Source organism: Hordeum vulgare, chromosome 6H (genome assembly GCF_904849725.1).
Source record: "Hordeum vulgare subsp. vulgare chromosome 6H, MorexV3_pseudomolecules_assembly, whole genome shotgun sequence".
NCBI lineage: Eukaryota > Viridiplantae > Streptophyta > Magnoliopsida > Poales > Poaceae > Hordeum > Hordeum vulgare.
Window position 1 is genome coordinate 316,866,257 of NC_058523.1, and position 19,076 is coordinate 316,885,332.

Consider the following 19,076-nt stretch of genomic DNA (forward strand, 5'->3'; position numbering starts at 1 on the left):
CTGTGGGAGTCCAAGTCTTGCTGCATGCATGTCCTCGTAGGAGATTGATTCATATGGCCATGCATCGACGTCAGGAGAAGGCACCTGTGGGAGTCCAAGTCTTGCTGCATGCATGTCCTCGTAGGAGATTGATTCATATGGCCATGTGCATGATTCCTAGATGGATACGTTATCATGCAATGGGCGTACCTACGCATGGCTGGATGAAGGCTCTGCTATGTTTGGTGACGAGCGTCTTGTCTCTCGTGCGAGATCTACATGCACGGGCGCGATGGACATTGATGCAGTCGCCTGGTCGTCGTCCCTGTTTGTCGGCTCGTTCAACCATACCGGCCGACGTTGATCCCGGCTCCCTCTGAAGATTGATGCCGCACGTGGCCGTCAGAGAGCCGATGAAGTGCTCGATGATGTCCGGTTTGATGCAGCATGCACCACAGTGTCGTTGATGGAGTTGCACTCCACGCTGCCGCCTAGATCGAAGCCGCCTGGAGTCCCTCGTCAGTGCCCGTACGCCGTATTGCATGGGCTCAGATGCACCATGTACATGCACGCATGTATGCTGGGACATGGACATAGTTCGCCATGCACAAACAGCATGGGCTGTCGATGGATGCGCAGGAGTTCGCCATACGGGCGCGCCGATGCGACAGATTGGGCGAGTAGCCGCTCGACGTCGTTTGGATGGACGCGTGGTGTCCACTGATGGAGTTGCGATCTTGAAGCCGGCCGCAGGAGTAGCGCCTAGTCGAGCCCATCGTGGCCGCCGTGATTTATTTGGTGGCTAAAAAATAAAATTTACTGGATGGAATTTCAAAATTGATTTGACCTAATCTATGGAACTGATATAATCTATGAACCGATCTAATCTTTGATCAATCGGGTGCCGCGCCCCCGGGGAGAGAAGATTGATCTCCCCCGGGGCAGCGTGCTGCGGAAGTGGAGGAAGGTCCTAGGATCGGCGTCGTGAGACTAACCGCTCTAATACCATGTGGAAAGTATAGATGGCTGACTATTGTTGTTGTTGTTGTATTGATCTAACCCTTGTAGGGGTATATATAGGAGTACATGAGGGGTAGAGGCTTGGAGTACAAGACAAGTTACATGTGGTTTAAACTAATTCTATCTCTATCTCCTTATCTCTAACTTAAATCCAATTATACTTCTAACATACTTTTCCTTTTGCTTTTCTTTGTTATGTCAACGATAACCTTTATAATAACCACCACCTTGATATTTGTTACAACGTTATTGAATTCCAAATGTTGTCATAGTCCACTGTTTTGCTTTTACTGAAGTTCTCTTTTGCATTCAGGTGAGAAGCTGTTGCAGCTTGAAGAACAAAAGGGAATTGTTATCCGCTTCACTATAGGCCATAGGTAAACAAGTGGTTCTTCTTGCCCCCAGGTCATTTTTCCCGTTTAATCATCTCTGGTGTTGCAAATTTCTCTACCTAGAGCTTGCAATCATATACTTTGGATGATTCTTTCTCTTTCGCTTTAGAAAGAATTCATTTCTATTAACATTCTTATTGTCATAGTTGTAACTCTAACACCCCCCCTCAAACTCATGGTGGATGAACAACATTGAGTTTGGAGAGATACAAGCCATGTTGTGCTCTAGTCTGGGCCTTCGTCAGGAAATCCGCCAACTGTAACTCGGAAGGCACATACTGAAGAGCAACAACCTGATCCTGCACAGCAGCGCGCACATAGAAAGCATCAACACCAATATGCTTGGTGAGCTCATGCTTCACAGGATCACGCGCAATGCTAATAGCACCTGTACTGTCAGATAAGAGCAGAGTCGGTGTAGTGACATAAACACCAAAATCCTGAAGTAACCACTTTAACCAAGTCACCTCTGCCGTCAAAAGAGCCATCGCTCGCAACTCAACCTCTGCACTCGAACGGGAAACTACAATCTGTTTCTTCGTCTTCCAGGCAATGAGAGAACCACCAAGAAAAACACAGTAAGCAGAAAGTGAACGGCGATCTGAAGGATCACTAGCCCACGTAGCATCCGAATAGGCCTGAAGCTGTAAAGAACTGGAGCGAGGAAAGAATAGACGGTGAGAGATCGTGCCCCCAAGATATCGGAGAACACGGAGGAGATGACTATAGTGAACCGATGTGGGAGTAGAGACAAACTGACTCAGAATATGAACCGGATAAGAGATATCCGGACGAGTGACAGCTAGATAAACAAGGCTGCCAACAAGATGACGATAACGCGTCGGGTCAGGCAGGGGATCACCATCAGTAGCAGAGAGGTGAACATTGAGCTCCATAGGAGTCTCAACAATGCGCTCATCAGTAAGAGCAGCACGAGCAAGAAGATCCTGGATATACTTTTCCTGGGATATAAAGAAGCCATCAAAGGTAGAAGAGACTTCAATCCCAAGAAAGTAGCGAAGAGGTCCAAGATCAGACATAAGGAACTGCTCACTAAGACGGGCCTTGACAAAGGCAATATACTCGGGGTCATCCCCAGTGATGACCATGTCATCAACATAGAGAAGAAGAAGAGTCCGACCACGAGGAGAAAGGTGAATAAACAATGCTGGATCATGAACACTGGGTGAAAAACCAGCGGCAGTCACCACAGAGGCAAAACGCTCAAACCAGGCGCGGGGGGCTTGCTTAAGGCCATAGAGAGAGCGACGAAGACGACATACCATGCCATCAGGAACAGAATACCCAGGTGGAGGCTGCATGTACACCTCCTCACGCAGCTCACCATTAAGAAAAGCATTCTTAACATCAAGCTGAGAGATAGACCAGTGGCGTGTAGAGGCCACGACAAGAAGTGTACGAACAGTGGTCATATGAGCCACAGGAGAAAAAGTCTCGTCATAATCACGACCATGCTCCCGCTGAAAACCACGAGCCACAAGACGAGCTTTGTGACGCTCAAGAGAACCATCGGAGCGAGTCTTAACCTTGTAGACCCACTTACAAGTGATGGGGCGGACTCCGGGAGGAAGGGAAACAAGGTCCCACGTACCAGTGCGTTCAAGAGCAGCAATCTCCTCAGCCATCGCAAACTGCCATTCAGGATGAACAACAGCCTGATGATAAGTAGTCGGCTCAAGAATAGCAGCTCCAGCGGTGGAAAATCCAAAGCAATCAACAGGCGGACGAGGACGAGAACGCAAGCCATAAGTAGGCTGAGACGAGGATGACGACACATCCACAGAGGCATCCACAGAACGTGAACGACGAGTGTAACACTGAGGAAAAGATGAAACAATGGAAGGAGGAATCGCCAAGATAGAATCGGGGAGTGGCGACGAAGAAGTCACCGGAGATGAAGGTGTAGAATCCGGTGACATGTTAGACGAGGAGACCGTGGAAGATGGTGGCGACAAATCGACTGGAGGTGGAGAAGCAGAGGGAGCGGAACGAATAGGCAAAGGCTCGACGGGTGTGATAGGTGTGTCAGGAAAAGTGAGGAAAGAGATATCCTCCACTGAAAAAGTCGAGGAAGATGGGCGTGGGTAGAAGGGACGAGACTCATCAAAAGTCACATCCCGAGAGATACGCATCCGACGACTGATAGGATCCCAACAACGATAGCCCTTATGCTCATCACTATAGCCTAAGAAAACACACTCAACAGACTGAGCGGTCAGTTTGGTGCGTTCGCGGGGGGCAAGAAGAACATAGCAAACACAACCAAACAAGCGAAGCATCGAATAATCGGGAGAACGATCAAAAAGACCCTCGAAAGGAACACCACCCTGTAGAGCAGCGGAAGGCTGGAAATTGATGAGATAGGTGGAGGTGGAGACGGCCTCAGCCCAAAAATGAGGCGGGAGAGAGGCAACAATCATCAATGCCCGAGCCGTCTCAAGAAGATGACGATGCTTGCGCTCAGCCACGCCATTCTGAGCGTGAGCACCAGGACAAGAGAATTGAGAGAGAGTCACTTGCTCTGCAAGAACACCACGCAACATCTTAGAGATATACTCGCCAGCGGAGTCTACACGAATGGGAGAAGAGAACTGAGTATGAACCATGGCAGCAAAACGCTTATAAATGGACAACACCTCACTACGAGAAGTCATGAAATAAAGCCATGTGTAACGGGAGAAGTCATCTATGAAAATAATATAGTATTTATGACCCCCTTTCGAAGCGAAGGGAGCCGGACCCCATACATCGGAATGAACTAAATCAAAAGGACGCTTAGACACTGACTCACTATGTGGATATGGTAACTGAATCTGCTTGCCAAGACGACAACCCTGACACTCTAAAGAGGCATCTCCTGAGACAGACCCCAGAAGACCTCGACGAACTAACGACGACAAACGAGAACCACACAGATGACCAAGTCGATGATGCCACTGCTGGAAGGAACCAGTAGCCGACGCGACCAAAGCGGAAGAACTGGCGATAGAGTGGGCAGGGGAAGGAACATGAAGCCAGTTCAACTCCCAAAGACCCTCAGAATCACGGCGGCGAGGACTAGCCCCAACTAGAGTGTGCGTGCGACGGTCCTGGACAGAACAAGAGTCAAGGTCAAGGATGACACGACAACCAGAATCAGCAAGTTGACCAGCGGAAAACAGATTCATGGTAAGTCGAGGAACATGAGCAACATCAGGAACATAATAAGGAGTGGTAAGAGTGCCTCTACTAACGACCGCAAGGGGAGTACCATCAGCGGTGAGGACATGAACAGGAGAATCAAGTGATCGAAGAGAGGACAGAGTGGAAGAATTAGAAGTCATATGGAAGGAAGATCCAGAGTCCAGAACCCATGGGGATGTACCTGACTGTGTAGAAGGTGGTTGCTTAGTGCGGGAAGCCTCAGTCACAGAACCAGCAGTACCCGTCAAGGAAGAACCCGAAGTAGCGAGCAGGCGCTTAAGTCTCAGAATATCCTGCTCAGTCAAAGCGATGGCTTAAGCTGTCGAGGTAGATGACGAGGTCTCTGTAGATGATGAGCGCGCCTTGCGCAAGTGTTTCTTCGTGTAGCAGTTGGACTCAATATAACCATCATTGTTGCAGTAGCCACAATGTGGACGGGGGCGACCTGAGCCTCCTGAAGGTGTGGGCAAGAGCGGCGGAGCACTCGAGCGAGAAGGGGTCGGTGCAGCAGATGGCTTAGAAGTAGCCCGAGCAGCGAGCACCAAAGGAACCTCCAGCAAACCAGCACCACGTAAGCGAGTCTCCTCAGCACGAATCTCAAAAAGCGCCTCCATGAGAGAGATACGGCCACGAGCAAACAACTGAGCACGCCGGGGCTCAAACTCCTTACGGAGCCGAGACAGGAACTCGTAGACGCGATGGAACTCCAAATCGGCCTGGACAGCCTGGCAACAGGGGCAGTACGACAACCAGCATTGCGGAGAGAATCAAGCTGGCGCCAGATAGCAGAACTCTGTGCATCATCAACAGTAGAGTCACCCTGTTGAAGAGCATGCTCCTGACGGACCATAGAGAGGTATAAGGCATCACCCGAGGGCTCATAGCGCTGACGAAGGCGAGTCCACATCTCAAACACAGTAGGAAGGCCCAGAAACTCAGAGGCAAACTGAGGCAGAACGCTAGCAGTGAGAACAGCTGCAGCACGAGCATCATCATCAAGCCACTGGGTGTAAGCAGACAGAGCACCATGATACGTCTGAAGAGCCTCCTCATAAGCCAAAACCTTCTCATCATAAGCACGGATAGCGGCCTCATCAGCAAGCTTAGCCGCATCCTTTGTGGCCTGAGGAGCATCCGCAGGAAGAGCCGGTGGGGTCGGCGGAGTGGGAGCCACGGGAGGAACCGGACATGGCAGACAGCAGATCTCGCCAGAAAGAAAACCCCATAGGCGGATGCCACGCATGTGAATGCGCATGAAGCCAATGAACTCGGCGTAGTTAGTGCCATCAAAGATCATCGGACAACGAGGAACAACAACGTAGCCGGATGCAGCAGACATTTTTTTTGCAGAGAATAGAGACCGCAGCAGCAACAACAAATCACGGGATCACGAGATCCAGAATCAGCAGTGACCGGCTTGGGGAGATCCGGCGAACTCGGTCAACGAAGGAAACCGCGATCTTAAGCCGTGTCGAACAGTTGGATGTGAGCGGGATCCGACGCGGGGTGGGGCGGCGGCGGGATGTGGCGGCGGCAGGGTGGGGCGGCGGCGGCACGGAGAGAGACCTGGCGGCGCGACCTGAGGCCGGGAGGTCGAAACAGGACCCGGCGGCGCGACCTGCCTTGCATTTCGATCTGGCGGGACGGGATCGAGACCGGTGGCCCGCCCTGCAGATCGAGACCCGGCGGCGCGAGGTGAAGATCGAGATCCTCCAGGAGATCGGCGGATTCAGGGCCTGCCTTGCACTTCGATCTGGCGGGACGGGCAGAGCCTCGAGCGGAACGGCAGACGGAAGAGATTGAGGACTTCGAGCGGGAGCAGGAGATCGAGGTAGAGGCTTCGATCGGGAAGGAGAGGCAGATCAATCGCACGAGTTGCTGCGTGCAAAAAATTGACCTAGCTCTAATACCATGTTAGGAATATGCAACTTGTATTCCAATGAGGCCATAGGCCGGTATATATACATGTATAGGTGATGGACTATATGCAGAAAACCCCTTACATATTGGGATAAATACAAAAGGGTACATGACTTATATTATAACTCTAACAGCAGTATCCTAGATAATTTGTGTTATTTACTCTACAAAGGTCGGCCTTGCTGACATATTTAACAACATAATAGTATTCCTGCAGGCATCCATGACAATAAAACAACAACAACAAAGCATTTCAGTCGCAAACAAGTTGGGGTAGGCTACATTTAACCCATAAGATATTGAAACCAAGTCATGGTTCTGGCACGTGGATAGCCAACTTCCACGCACCCCTATCCATGGCTAAATCTTTGGTGATATCCCAATCCTTCATATCTCTCTTTATGGACTCCTCCCATATCAAGTTTGGTCTACCCAACCTCTCTTGTCATTATCAACACGCTTTTACTGTCCGCTATGCATTGGCACTTATGGAGGCCCGTGCTGTATATGCCCAAACCATCCTAGACAATGTTCGAACTTCTCTTCAATTGATGCCACCCCAACTCTATCACGCATATCATCAATCCAGACCCGATCATTTCTTATGTGGCCACATATCCATCTCGACATGCCCATCTTAGCCACATAGCTGTTGGAAATGTCGCCTTTTAGTTGGCCAACATTTAGTGCCATACAACATCGTAGGTTGAATCGCCGCCCTATAGAACCTGCCTTTTAGCTTTTTGTGGCACTCTCTAATCACAGAGAACGATATCACCATCCTTCTGCACTATTGACCCCATATATTGAAAGGTGTCGTTCCGAGGTACCGCCTGCCCATCAAGGCTAACTTCCTCCTCATGCTTAGCAGTACTGGAACCGCACCTCATGTACTCTCTGTCAATGAACACCATATGCATGCCCTTCTTTTTCTCCCTGTATCTCTCCATAAATTGTCAACAACAACAAAGCCTTTAGTCCCAAACAAGTTGGGGTAGGCTAGAGGTGAAACCCATAAGATCCCGCGACCATCTCATGGTTCTGGCACATGGATAACAAGCTTCCACGCACCCCTGTCCATGGCTAGTTCTTTGGTGATGCTCCAATCCTTTAGATCTCTCTTTACGGACTCTTCCCATGTCAAGTTCGGTCTACCCCGACCTCTCTTGACGTTATCAGCATGCTTTAGCTGTCCGCTATGCACCGGGGCTTCTGGAGGCCTGCGCTGAATAATGCCCAAACCATCTTAGACGATGTTGGACAAGCTTCTCTTCAATTGGTACTACCTCAACCCTATCTCGTATATCATCATTCCGGATTCGGTCCTTCCTTGTGTGGCCACACATCCATCTCAACATGCGCATCTCCGCCACACCTAGCTGTTGCGCATGTCGCCTTTTAGTCGGCCAACACTCAGCGCCATACAACATTGCGGGTCGAACCGCCGTCCTATAGAACTTCCCTTTAGCTTTTGTGGCACCCTCTTGTCACAGAGAATGCTAGATCCATCCGGCTTTAATTCGATGGTTCACATCTCCATCGATATCCCCATCCTTGTGCAACATTGACCCCAAATAACGAAAGGTGTCCTTCTGAGGTACCACCTGCCCATCAAGGCTAACACCCCCCTCCTCCTCGTGCTTAGTAATACTGAAAGCGCACCTCATGTACTCGGTCTTAGTCCTACTAAGTCTAAAACCTTCAGATTCCAAGGTTTGCCTCCATAACTCCAACTTCCTATTGACCCCCGTCCGACTATCATCGACTAGCACCACATCGTCCGCAAAGAGCGTACACCATGGGATATCTCCTTGTATATCCCTTGTGACCTCATCCATCACCAATGCAAAAAGATAAGGGCTCAAAGCTGACCCCTGATGCAGTCCTATCTTAATCGGGAAGTCATCAATGTCGCCATCACTTGTTCGAACACTTGTCACAACATTATCGTACATGTCCTTGATGAGGGTATTGTACTTTGCTGGGACTTTGTGTTTCTCCAAGGGCCACCACATAACATTCCGCAATATCTTATCATAGACCTTCTCCAAGTCAATGAACACTATATGCAAGTCCTTTTGCTCCCTATATCTCTCCATAAGTTGTCGTACCAAGAAAATGGCTTCCATGGTCGACCTCCCAGGCATGAAACCAAGCTTGTCATTCTTCTTAAGCGATGCTCAATGACTCTCTCCCATAGATACATTGTATGGCTCATCAATTTAATTCCACGGTAATTAGTACAACTCTGAACATCCCCCTTGTTCTTGAAGATTGGTACTAATATACTCCGTCTCCATTCTTCTGGCATCTTGTTTGCCCGAAAAATAAGGTTGAAAAGTTTGGTTAGCCATACTAACGCTGTCCCCGAGGCCTCTCCACACCTCAATGGGGATACAATCAGGACCCATCGCCTTGCCTCCTTTCATCCTCTTTAAAGCCTCCTTGACCTCCGACTCCTAGATTCGCTGCACAAAACGCCTGCTAGCTCTCACTCTCCCCATTGAACAGCTTGTCAAAGTACTCCCGCCATCTATGCTTAATCTCCTCATTCTTTACCAGGAGTTGCTCTGCTTCGTCCTTGATCCCTCGTCTTCCTCTCTCGGATCTTGGCCATCTTATAAATGTCCCTTTTGCCTTCCTTCGTGTCTAACCGTTGGTAGAGGTCCTCATACGTCCAACCCCTTGCTTCACTCACAGCTCGCTTTGCGGCCTTCTTTGCCATCTTGTACTTCTCTATGTTGTCTACACTCCTATCCAGATATAGGCGTCTGAAACAATCTTTCTTCTCCTTAATTGCCTTCTGGACATCATCGTTCCACCACCAGGCATCTTTAGCTTCTCTTCTACTTCCTCTGGACACTCCAAACTCCTCTGAGGCCACCTTACGAATGCAAGTCGCCATCTTCATCCACATGTTGTCTGCATCACCTCCTTCCTCCCAAGGGCCCTCCTTAATGACCCTCTCCTTAAATGCCCGAGCTACATCCCCCTTGAGCTTCCACCACTTCGTTCTAGCGACTTTGGCACGCTTGTCACGCTGGACACGAATTCGAAAGCGGAAGTCAGCAACCACAAGCTTATGCCGAGGGACAACACTCTCCAGGTATCACCTTACAGTCTAGGTATGCATGCCTGTCTTCTCTTCTCGAGAGGATGAAATCAATCTGGCTAGAGTGTTGCCCACTACTGTAAGTCACTAGATGTGATTCTCTTCATAAATTGTCGTACCAAGAAAATGGCTTCCATGTTCAACCTTCTAGGCATGAAACCAATTGATTTCGGGTGACTCTTGTCATTCTTCTTAGGCAGTGCTCAGTGACTCTCCCATAGCTTCTCTGTATGGCTCATCAGCTTAATTCCATGGTAATTGGTACAACTTTAAACACCCCCCTTGTTCTTGAAGATTGGTACTAATGTACTCTGCCTCCATTCTTCGGGCATCTTGTTTGACCGAAAAATAAGGTTGAAAAGCTTAGTTAACCATACTATCGCTATGTGTCCCAAGGCCTCTCCTCGCCTTAATGGGGATACAATCAGGGCCCCTCGCCTAGCCTCCTTTTTAAAGCGTCCTTGACCTCGGGCTTCTGGATTTGTGGCATAAAACGTCTGTTCGTTCATCAAAGGAGTCATCCAACTCAACAATAGGGCTCTATTTCTCAATTGAACAATTTGTCGAAGTACTCTCGCCATCTATGCTTGATCTCCTTATCCTTCACCAGAAGTTGATCTGCTCCGTCCTTGATGCATTTGACTTGGTTGTCATCCCTCGTCTTCCTCTCTTAGATCTTGGCCATCTTATGGTTTCCCCTTCGCCTTCCTTCGTGTTTGAACGCTGCTAGAGGCAAGGTTGTCAGAATCGCGATTCTGAATCGGATCGGAGCTCCGTTGGTAGGATCGTGAATCGTAGAATCATAACTACTAGGATCATACAAACTGAGATTCTATGAACAAAATCGTAGAATCGGAGGGGCTAGTTTGGATTGTAAAGTCTTAAGATTCTAAGACTTGAGTCATGACTCTGACAACTTTGGCTAGAGGTCCTCATACGCCCGAAGCTTTGCTTCACTCGCAACTCGCTTTGCATTCTTCTTCGCCACCTTGTACTTCTCTATGTTGTCCGCAATGGTATCCAGGTGTAGGCGTCTGAAACAGTCTTTCTACTCCTAATAGCCTTCTGGGCATCATCATTCCACCACCATGTATCTTTAGCTTCACTTCTTACCCCTGATCACCCCAAACTCCTCTGAAGCTACCTTCCGAATGCAAGTCGCCATCTTCAACCCTTTCCTTGAAAGCATGTGCTGCCTTCCCCTTGAGCTTCCACCACTTCCGTTCTAGCGACTTTGACACGCTTATCCCGTTGGACACGAATATGAAAGCAAACATCAGCCACCCCAAGCTTATGTTGGGGGACAACACCCTCTAGGCATCACCTTACAATCTAGGCAAGCATGCCTGTCTTCTCTTGTGGAGAGGACGAAATCAAGCTAGCTAGAGTGTTGTCCACTACTAAAAGTCATTAGATGGAATTCTCTTTTTCGAAAAAGGGTGTTAGCTACGATCATGTTGTAGGGTAAAGCGAAGCTTAAGACGTCCTCTCCTTTTATATTCCAGCTGCCATATCCAAAGCCCCTATGCATCCCTTCAAAACTTGTGTGAGATGTACCCACATGGCCATTGAGGTCTCCTCCTGTGAAGAGCTTCTTGCCAGTAGGTACATTCCTAACCGTCGTCCAGACCTTCCCAGAACACCCTCTTGGTGCTCTCATTGTGGCCTACTTGCGGGGCATAAGCCCTGATAACATTTAGAACTAAGTACCCAATGACCAGCTTGAACGACCAGCTTGAACAGGATAATCCGGTCCCCTTGCCTCTTGACGTCTACCACTCCATACTTGAGGCTCTTGTTGATCAAGATGCCTACTCCATTTTTGTTTGTAGTTGTACCCGTGTAAGCTTGAAGCCAATATCCTCTACCTTCTTCATCTTTTGTCCCTTCCATTTGGTTTCTTGGACGAATAGGATATGAACACCTCTCCTCACCGTTACGTCCACCAACTCCTGTAACTTACCCACCAGGGTCCCAATGTTCTAGCTACCTATGCAGATCCTACTAGGCTCGGCTAGCTTCCTTACCCTTTGCACTCGGTGAGTCGAATGTGAAGACCCTTGCTCATTTTTCACTACACGCGGGCGTCGATGTAGCGTGCCACTAAGCATGCGACGACCCGATCCTTGCTCACTTATCACCGTATCCAGATCAAGATACGACGTGCCACCAAGGGGTGATGGCCCGGCCCTTGCCCGTTGAACACCACACCCTGGTTCCGATATGGCACGTCGCTAAGAGGGTTATGCCCCAACCATGTTCTTCTGGGTTTCATCTCCATAAGAGTGGCTGAGTTTTGGCGTTCGCTCACCAAGCCAATCGCAACTCTCCTCCTTTACCCGGGCTTGGGACCGGCTATGGTGAGACAATATAGGCGGAGTTGCAGGCATCCATGAATAAGCTACTCCCTCTGATCCATATTACTTGTCGCTCAAACGGATGTATTTCAATTTTACTTGTCGCTTAAGCGGATGTAAATACATCCGTTTGAGCGACAAGTAATATGGATTGGAGGGAGTATAATAATTTTCACCAAATTTGGGGTAAGATATGCAGAAGTCTCTTGCTAAGTTGCTACTCCTTCTGTTTACAAATATAAGATGTTCTAACTTTTTTGTGAATCGGATGTATAGACACGTTATAGTGTGTTTGTTCACTCATTTATGTCTGTATGTAGTCCATATTGAAATATCCAAAACATCTTATATTTGTGGATGGAGGGAGTAGTTTTGGCAATTTGCCATCAGAACACCTCAACTCCCTGAGTTGCAATGGATGATTCAGTGACACAACCCTGATTTAATCCATCTTCCTTATTTTATAGAACAGGGGTGTTAATTTTAGGGTTGTTCTATGTTGCTATTCCCGTCCTCTTAAAAATTTGGTACTAGTACCTTACAAAATGTGAATTGTTTTGGTGGTTGTGCAGTGCAACATCCAATAGTATATTGGACAAAGCAATAGATGCAGAAGATGCACAACATCACGACTTCCTTAGACTGGTAAGGCTGTATCCTTCAGTGATGTTATGACACTGATCAAACCATAGTTCTACTAGAATTTTGAAGTGGCACTGACCATGTTACCTGTTGTTGTTTATTTATCATTCAGGACCATGTCGAAGGGTATCATGAACTCTCCGCAAAGACAAAAATCTTCTTCTCCACGGCCGTTAGCATTTGGGATGCTGACTTCTACGTCAAAGTCGATGATGATGTGCATGTGAACTTAGGTGCATTTTATTTCTTCTATGTTATTACCTTCTTTCAGAAAAAAAACTAGGTTCTGTTTATCACCTTACCGATATGCTGCACATGAAAAAATCAGGAATGCTTGCCACTACCCTTGCGAGGCATAAATCGAAACCAAGAACTTACATTGGCTGCATGAAGTCGGGCCCAGTTCTTGCTGACAAGTAATGTTAACTCGACTGTCTTGCAATTAAATTCTAGCTTTGGGGTACAAACTATGCTTGAACCTGCTCTTGTCATATAGGAATATGAAGTACCATGAACCTGAGGCCTGGAAATTTGGGGAGGATGGAAACAAGTATTTTCGCCATGCTACCGGACAGATATATGCCATCTCAAAAGATCTTGCGACCTATATCTCAATAAATCAGTATGTTCCATTGATGGTCATGTCATAAAATGGTCCTCCAGATAAAAAATAAAACCAATCTAATGATGCCTTTTGATTTTGTCAGACCTATCTTACACAAGTATGCGAACGAAGATGTATCACTTGGGTCGTGGTTTATTGGGTTAGAGGTTAATCATATTGATGAAAGGAACATGTGCTGTGGAACTCCACCAGGTCTGCCTCCTCACCTCAAACAGCACTTATCCTATACTCCTATTTCTCTAACCTCTTCTAGTTGTGCGTTGACGTCTCTGCAGATTGTGAGTGGAAAGGGCAAGCCGGCAATATGTGTGTGGCATCCTTTGATTGGAGCTGCAGCGGCATATGCAAGTCCGTCGAGAGGCTCAAGGATGTACATGCTCGATGCGGCGAAGGCGATTCTTCTGTTTGGAGTGCTCTAATCTAGCTAATGCCCTCCCTGGCGTAAATATGTAGCATCCTCAGTAAACTCTGACGATCGTGCCTCAGTGGCTACAACTGAAATGACTGAAATTGCACAAGACAGGTCAGATGGACTAGATTTCTGGTAGTTCGGCCTGAGGCAACACTTGTAGTGCAGTAGACGGGAATTGCTTTGTGCCATCACCGGTGACTTCAGTAGTGTTAGAAGGGAGACCAAAGCGTGTGAGCTCCTCAGCTGTTGTGTACCACAAATTAGAGGAAAATATCAACGGCAAATTTTGATCAGTTCTTTTTATGCCGGTTCCTTTTGTTTATCCTTTGCCGGAACACCTGAAAATAGGATTCAGTTGTCATGTTCTGTTTTTGCCTTGAAAGTTCAATGCAACATACCGTAAAAAAGTTCATGAAACTTGACATCATTCTCCTGTGATCTTGTAGACCAGCGCTAGGGTTTTGTCCTAATTTGCTCATATGAAACCCCCAAACATATTTTTGAGCAGGAGTATCGTGTCGACACAGGTGTGTCGATGAATAAAGTTTCGCCGATCTTATGCTCGGGAGGTTGCCGTGGAAATGTACAAATAGAGGTTGTGTATGAAGGGTTCTCGTAGGTGCCGATTGTGACGTTGGTTTTCTTCAGTTTTAGGCCCCTGATGGATTTTCTTTTTTTGAAAAGGAGGAATGCTCAGTACGATAACAGTCTTAGATCCAAATCGAGTAGGGTACGGTAACAAAGTCTTAGATCCAAATCGAGCTCACAAACTGAGTGCAAATAAAAGGTATAAAAAGATGCCACATCCGGTGATAGATCTAAGCAATGACTCTACAGATAACTTGTAAAAAATTGGTAAAAAGTTTCTCATTAAATATCAAATCATTTTTAGTGTTTCATATAGCCCAAAATAGTGCATATATTCCTATCTGAATATGTTTCGCTATAGTTGCGTCACTGTATTGAGCCACGTCTCAAATAACGTGTTAATGCTTGTTGGGAAATTAACGTTAAAAACTATATGTAGAGAGCTTCATAATAACTTTGCTAATGGATAATCGAGAAAGAGATGTCTTATCGTTTCATCTTGGTCACAATAACAACATCTTCTTTTTGTCAAATTATCATCAAATTATCCTTGGTTAATACGACTTCCTTGTGTACAAACCACATATTTTTATTTTATTTTAAGTGGAACATTAATCTTCTAGATGTGCAATGATCTCGAGATTGGCCTAGAATCAATTAAGTTTGAATACATAGATTTCACCGAAAAGGTACCATTCATAGATAATTTTGAGTGAATTGTATGAGACTGGTCAGAAAGTTGAACATCCATCAACCTGCGGACCAAGTGTAACCAGGAGTTCCACCATTTTCCCACTAGGGACATCCTGAATTGGATATTAAGAGGTACCGAATGTAATATTGCAACGACTTAATCTTCCTTTCGTTGTATAATATTATATAGAGAGGGATATTGCAAAGCCAAGGGCGTCTTTCCTAGCCATGTATCCTCCGAGAATCTAGTTGTGGTACCATTACCAACTATAAACTTCATCCGCTGAAAAAAGGTTACCTTCATCCTCATTAACCCCTTCCGGAAAGGTGAGTCCATAGGCTTAGCGGTAACCTAGGCCAATGCCTTAGAATGTAAGTACTTATTCCGCAATATTTGTAACCACATACCCTCAGTCTCAACAGATAACCTGTATATCCATTTGCTAAGCAAGCATCTATAACTTCTAAATTCTCGATCCCTAACCCACCTTGGTCTTTGGGTCTGCAAATATTATTCCACTTGGACAATCTGGACTTCTTCTTAGCCTCATCACATTGCGAGAAAAAGCGGGATCCATATAAGTCTAGTCTTTTACGTACCTCTACCGGCACTCAAAGAAGGATACCATGAACATCTATAGACTCGTCAAAACTGAGTTTACCAATACTAGCCAACCTCCATAAGACATGAGCTTGACCTTCCAACAACTTAGTCTTTTTTCAAATCTATCTTTAATACATTTCCATTCCTTATTCGTCATTCGCCGATGGTGAATTGGAATCCCTAGGTAGTTGAACGGTAACGACCCCATTTCACACCCAAACAGTTGTCTGTAAGCATCTTGTTCGTCTTTGCTCACCCAAAGCAGGACAATTCCCTTTTGTTAAAATTGATTTTTAGTCCAGACAATTGCTCAAGTAAACAAAGAACGAGCTTCATATTCCTAGCTTTTGCCAGATCATGTTCCATGAAAATGATTGTCTCATCCGCGTATTGTAGTATGGACACTCCCCCCTCGACAAGGTGTGGGACAAGTCCTTCTACCCCGACCAGTAAGGACTGCCAACATATCCGCTACTATGTTGAACAACACATGAGACATGGAATCTCCTTGACTTAACCCATTATGCGTCTGGAAATAAAGACCTGTGTCATCTTTAACTTTTACCCCAACACTATCTTTCTGAATGAAGGAGTCCACACGTGTCCTCCAGGATTCGTTGCACCCCTTCATACATAAGTCTTGTTGGAGGAAGGGCCATTTTACCTTATCATATGCTTTCTCAAAATCCACTTTGAAGATAATCCCATTTAGTTTCTTCGTATGGATTTCGTGAAGAGTTTCATCTAGGACAACAACCCCCTCTAGGATGTGTCACCCTGGCATGAAAGCTGTCTGAGTGGGTTGAACTACCGAATGGGCGATCCGCACCAACCTATTCGCGGTAACCTTGGTGAAAATTTTGAAGCTTACATCAAGTAGACATATTGGCCTGAACTGCTAAATGCGCACAACCTCCACTTTCTTTGGCAACAACGTTATTTTTCCAAAGTTTAGGTGAAACATCTGTAGGTGTCCATTAAACAAGTCATGAAACATAGGCATAAGATCTCCCTTTATAATGTGCCAACATTTCTTGTAGAATTATGCCTGGAACCCATCCAGTCGAGGGGCCTTATTCTGTTTCATGTGTGCTATTGCGTCAAACACCTCTTTCTCAGTGAAAGGAGCAGACACCACCTCATTCCCGTCTGAGTTGATATGAGGTATGTCCCCGATTGCGCTCTCATCTAGTGACACAAAATTTTCTTTGAGGGCTCCAAAAAGCTTCTTATAATAATTGGAGATACAATTTTAGGTTCTCATGCCCTACAATTGTACCCTCATCCTGTTCAAGTTGAATTATTTCCTTCTTTCTATCTTTCCCATTTGCTATCATGTGAAAAAACTGGGTGTTATCATCCCCTTGGACGACCTTAGTCACCTTTGTTCCAAGCGCTCATTTCATCTCCTCCTCTCTAAGAAGAGCATTCAACTTCTTCTCAGACCCATTCTTAATAGTCCGGTCCAACATGTTATGAAGTGTAGACTCAACTTTCAGATCCAACTCATTAATAAGTTGTATTAGTCTCTCTTTTTCCACTTTATATAAACCACTTTAATTCTTGGCCCTTCCTCTCAAGAACTGGTGCAAGTGTCTAATTTTGTTTTACCATCTATCAACACTAGAGGAACCACTAGACCCCTTGGCCCATTCTGTAGGAATGAGATCCATGAAGCCTTCCCTCTCGAACCATCATAATTCGAAAGAGAAAATATTTGTGTTTCCCACATGGGTCGCTTCCCCGAAATTGGCCAATAGTGGTGTATGATAAAAAATGGCCCTCTATTATGACCGTTACCAAAGGAAACTTTTGTTCCCACTCAACAATGGTGAGAACCCGGTCCAACTTCTCATATGTGGGGACTGCTAATGTATTATCCCACTGAATTGTGTACTAGTGAGGGCAATCTCCCTCAAATCGAGACTCTCAATGATCGTGTTAAACATGAATGACCATCTTAAATCGAAGTTGTCATTATTTTTCTCTTCTTACCTTCTAATGATGTTGAAGTCTCCCCTAACAAGAATAGGTAACCTTTCATCCGAACAGATTCTCACCAAATCTATGAGGAAATCAGGTTTAAACTCAAGTTGGTCTGCACCATATAGAGCCACCAAAGCCCATCTAAAGCCATCAACTTTTGACCTTACACGAAATTTGACAGCAAAATCTCCATAAACCACATTCAACACTTCTAGTGTTTCACACTTAACCCCAAGTAGGATCCCACCGGATTGACCCCTTGGGGGTAAGCAATGCCAATGAAGCTCAACCTCTCTTGAAATGGTATTGAGAAGTTGCAACGTGAGATTATCTCTACCTGTATCAAGAGTAAAGCCATAAAATAAAGCTTATGTTCTATCGATGCTTCTCTAAGTAATCTCCTTTTAGCCAAGTTCGCTATACCTCTACTATTCCAAAAGATCCCTTTCATATTTTATCATGTATTTTTTTTATTTTTTAACTCTCGTAATAGCTCTACGTCTTTCTATATACCATATGGTGTTTTTCTATGTTATGAGCTAAGCTATTACACATAAATGCTCTTGCATATCTCTTGGCCTTTTGGTGAGGCTCGTACTGTCCTTATATAGGAAGTCTTAGGCTGCTAGTTCGATATTTTCCTGTCCCAAATTATAAGATGTTTTAGTAGGTTAAAATAACCCAACTAAATGTCTTATAATTTGGGACGGAGGTAGTATCTATCTTCATTTTCTTCTCGAACCATGTCCCTTTCACTCCAAGTGAAAGAAGGAAGATGATATGATCAGGTGATCTCATAGTTACGGGGCAAGAACCTCCCGTGTTATAAAATCCCTGAAGTAGACGCTCCTGGTCCTTACCACTTATGACTGCCTATCTGGACGTTATCTCTTATGAGTGCCTATCTTGGCACAATGAAGCGCAATACTAGGGAGACCTTGCACAATCGGGTTGAGTGCCTATCTTCGCACAACGAGGTGCAAGACTCGGGGAGGCGCAAGACTCGGGCTCCCTTGGACACTCAATTAGAGTGCATATCATGGCACAACGAGGTGCAAGACCCCCGAGTCAATATGAAAATAAATAAATTCTTGCTACATATTTTTATGATATGCTGCACCCACAAGGATCAATATGTTGAATGTAGGCAAGCTTCATGAGAATTTTCTTGTTGTTAATAAAACATGCAATTTGGTGTGACTGGTTCTCCCTTTGCACGCAAGTAATTGTCCTACCTTGGTAATAGTGGTTTACTCTAATAGTTGGACATACCGTACCACACAGTAGTCCTGTACAAATCATATCATGTGATCGTCCATATAACACTTGAGTATGTGGACTTATGCGTCATACAGTTGCCCCAAGCCAAACTCCAGATAATTCCCCTGGTCCAACCCTAGGTATATGAGTTGGGTCCATACTCCCCTTTGGTTCAAACCATCAAATTTTAATTAAGAATAGGTGATTGAATCAAACCGACAATTCTCCGATGAGTTGCTCAAAAGTTTTCCATTACAAGGGACACAGTTTAATCATGATTCG

The 19,076-nt window shown here is 45.9% G+C and overlaps 1 protein-coding gene across 1 annotated transcript in view; it reads left to right on the plus strand.

Annotated features, from left to right (window-relative positions):
- Nucleotides 1–14,080, plus strand: part of LOC123401293 (beta-1,3-galactosyltransferase 7-like) — a 38,500-nt gene extending 24,420 nt beyond the window's left edge. Inside the window, exons 5-11 of the mRNA XM_045095067.1 lie at nucleotides 1,313–1,376; nucleotides 12,557–12,629; nucleotides 12,739–12,859; nucleotides 12,955–13,042; nucleotides 13,123–13,248; nucleotides 13,334–13,443; nucleotides 13,527–14,080. Coding sequence (XP_044951002.1) covers nucleotides 1,313–1,376; nucleotides 12,557–12,629; nucleotides 12,739–12,859; nucleotides 12,955–13,042; nucleotides 13,123–13,248; nucleotides 13,334–13,443; nucleotides 13,527–13,675 — 731 coding nt within the window. The 3' untranslated portion in view covers nucleotides 13,676–14,080. The remainder of the gene's footprint in view (nucleotides 1–1,312; nucleotides 1,377–12,556; nucleotides 12,630–12,738; nucleotides 12,860–12,954; nucleotides 13,043–13,122; nucleotides 13,249–13,333; nucleotides 13,444–13,526) is intronic.
- Nucleotides 14,081–19,076: the final 4,996 nt, after the last annotated feature.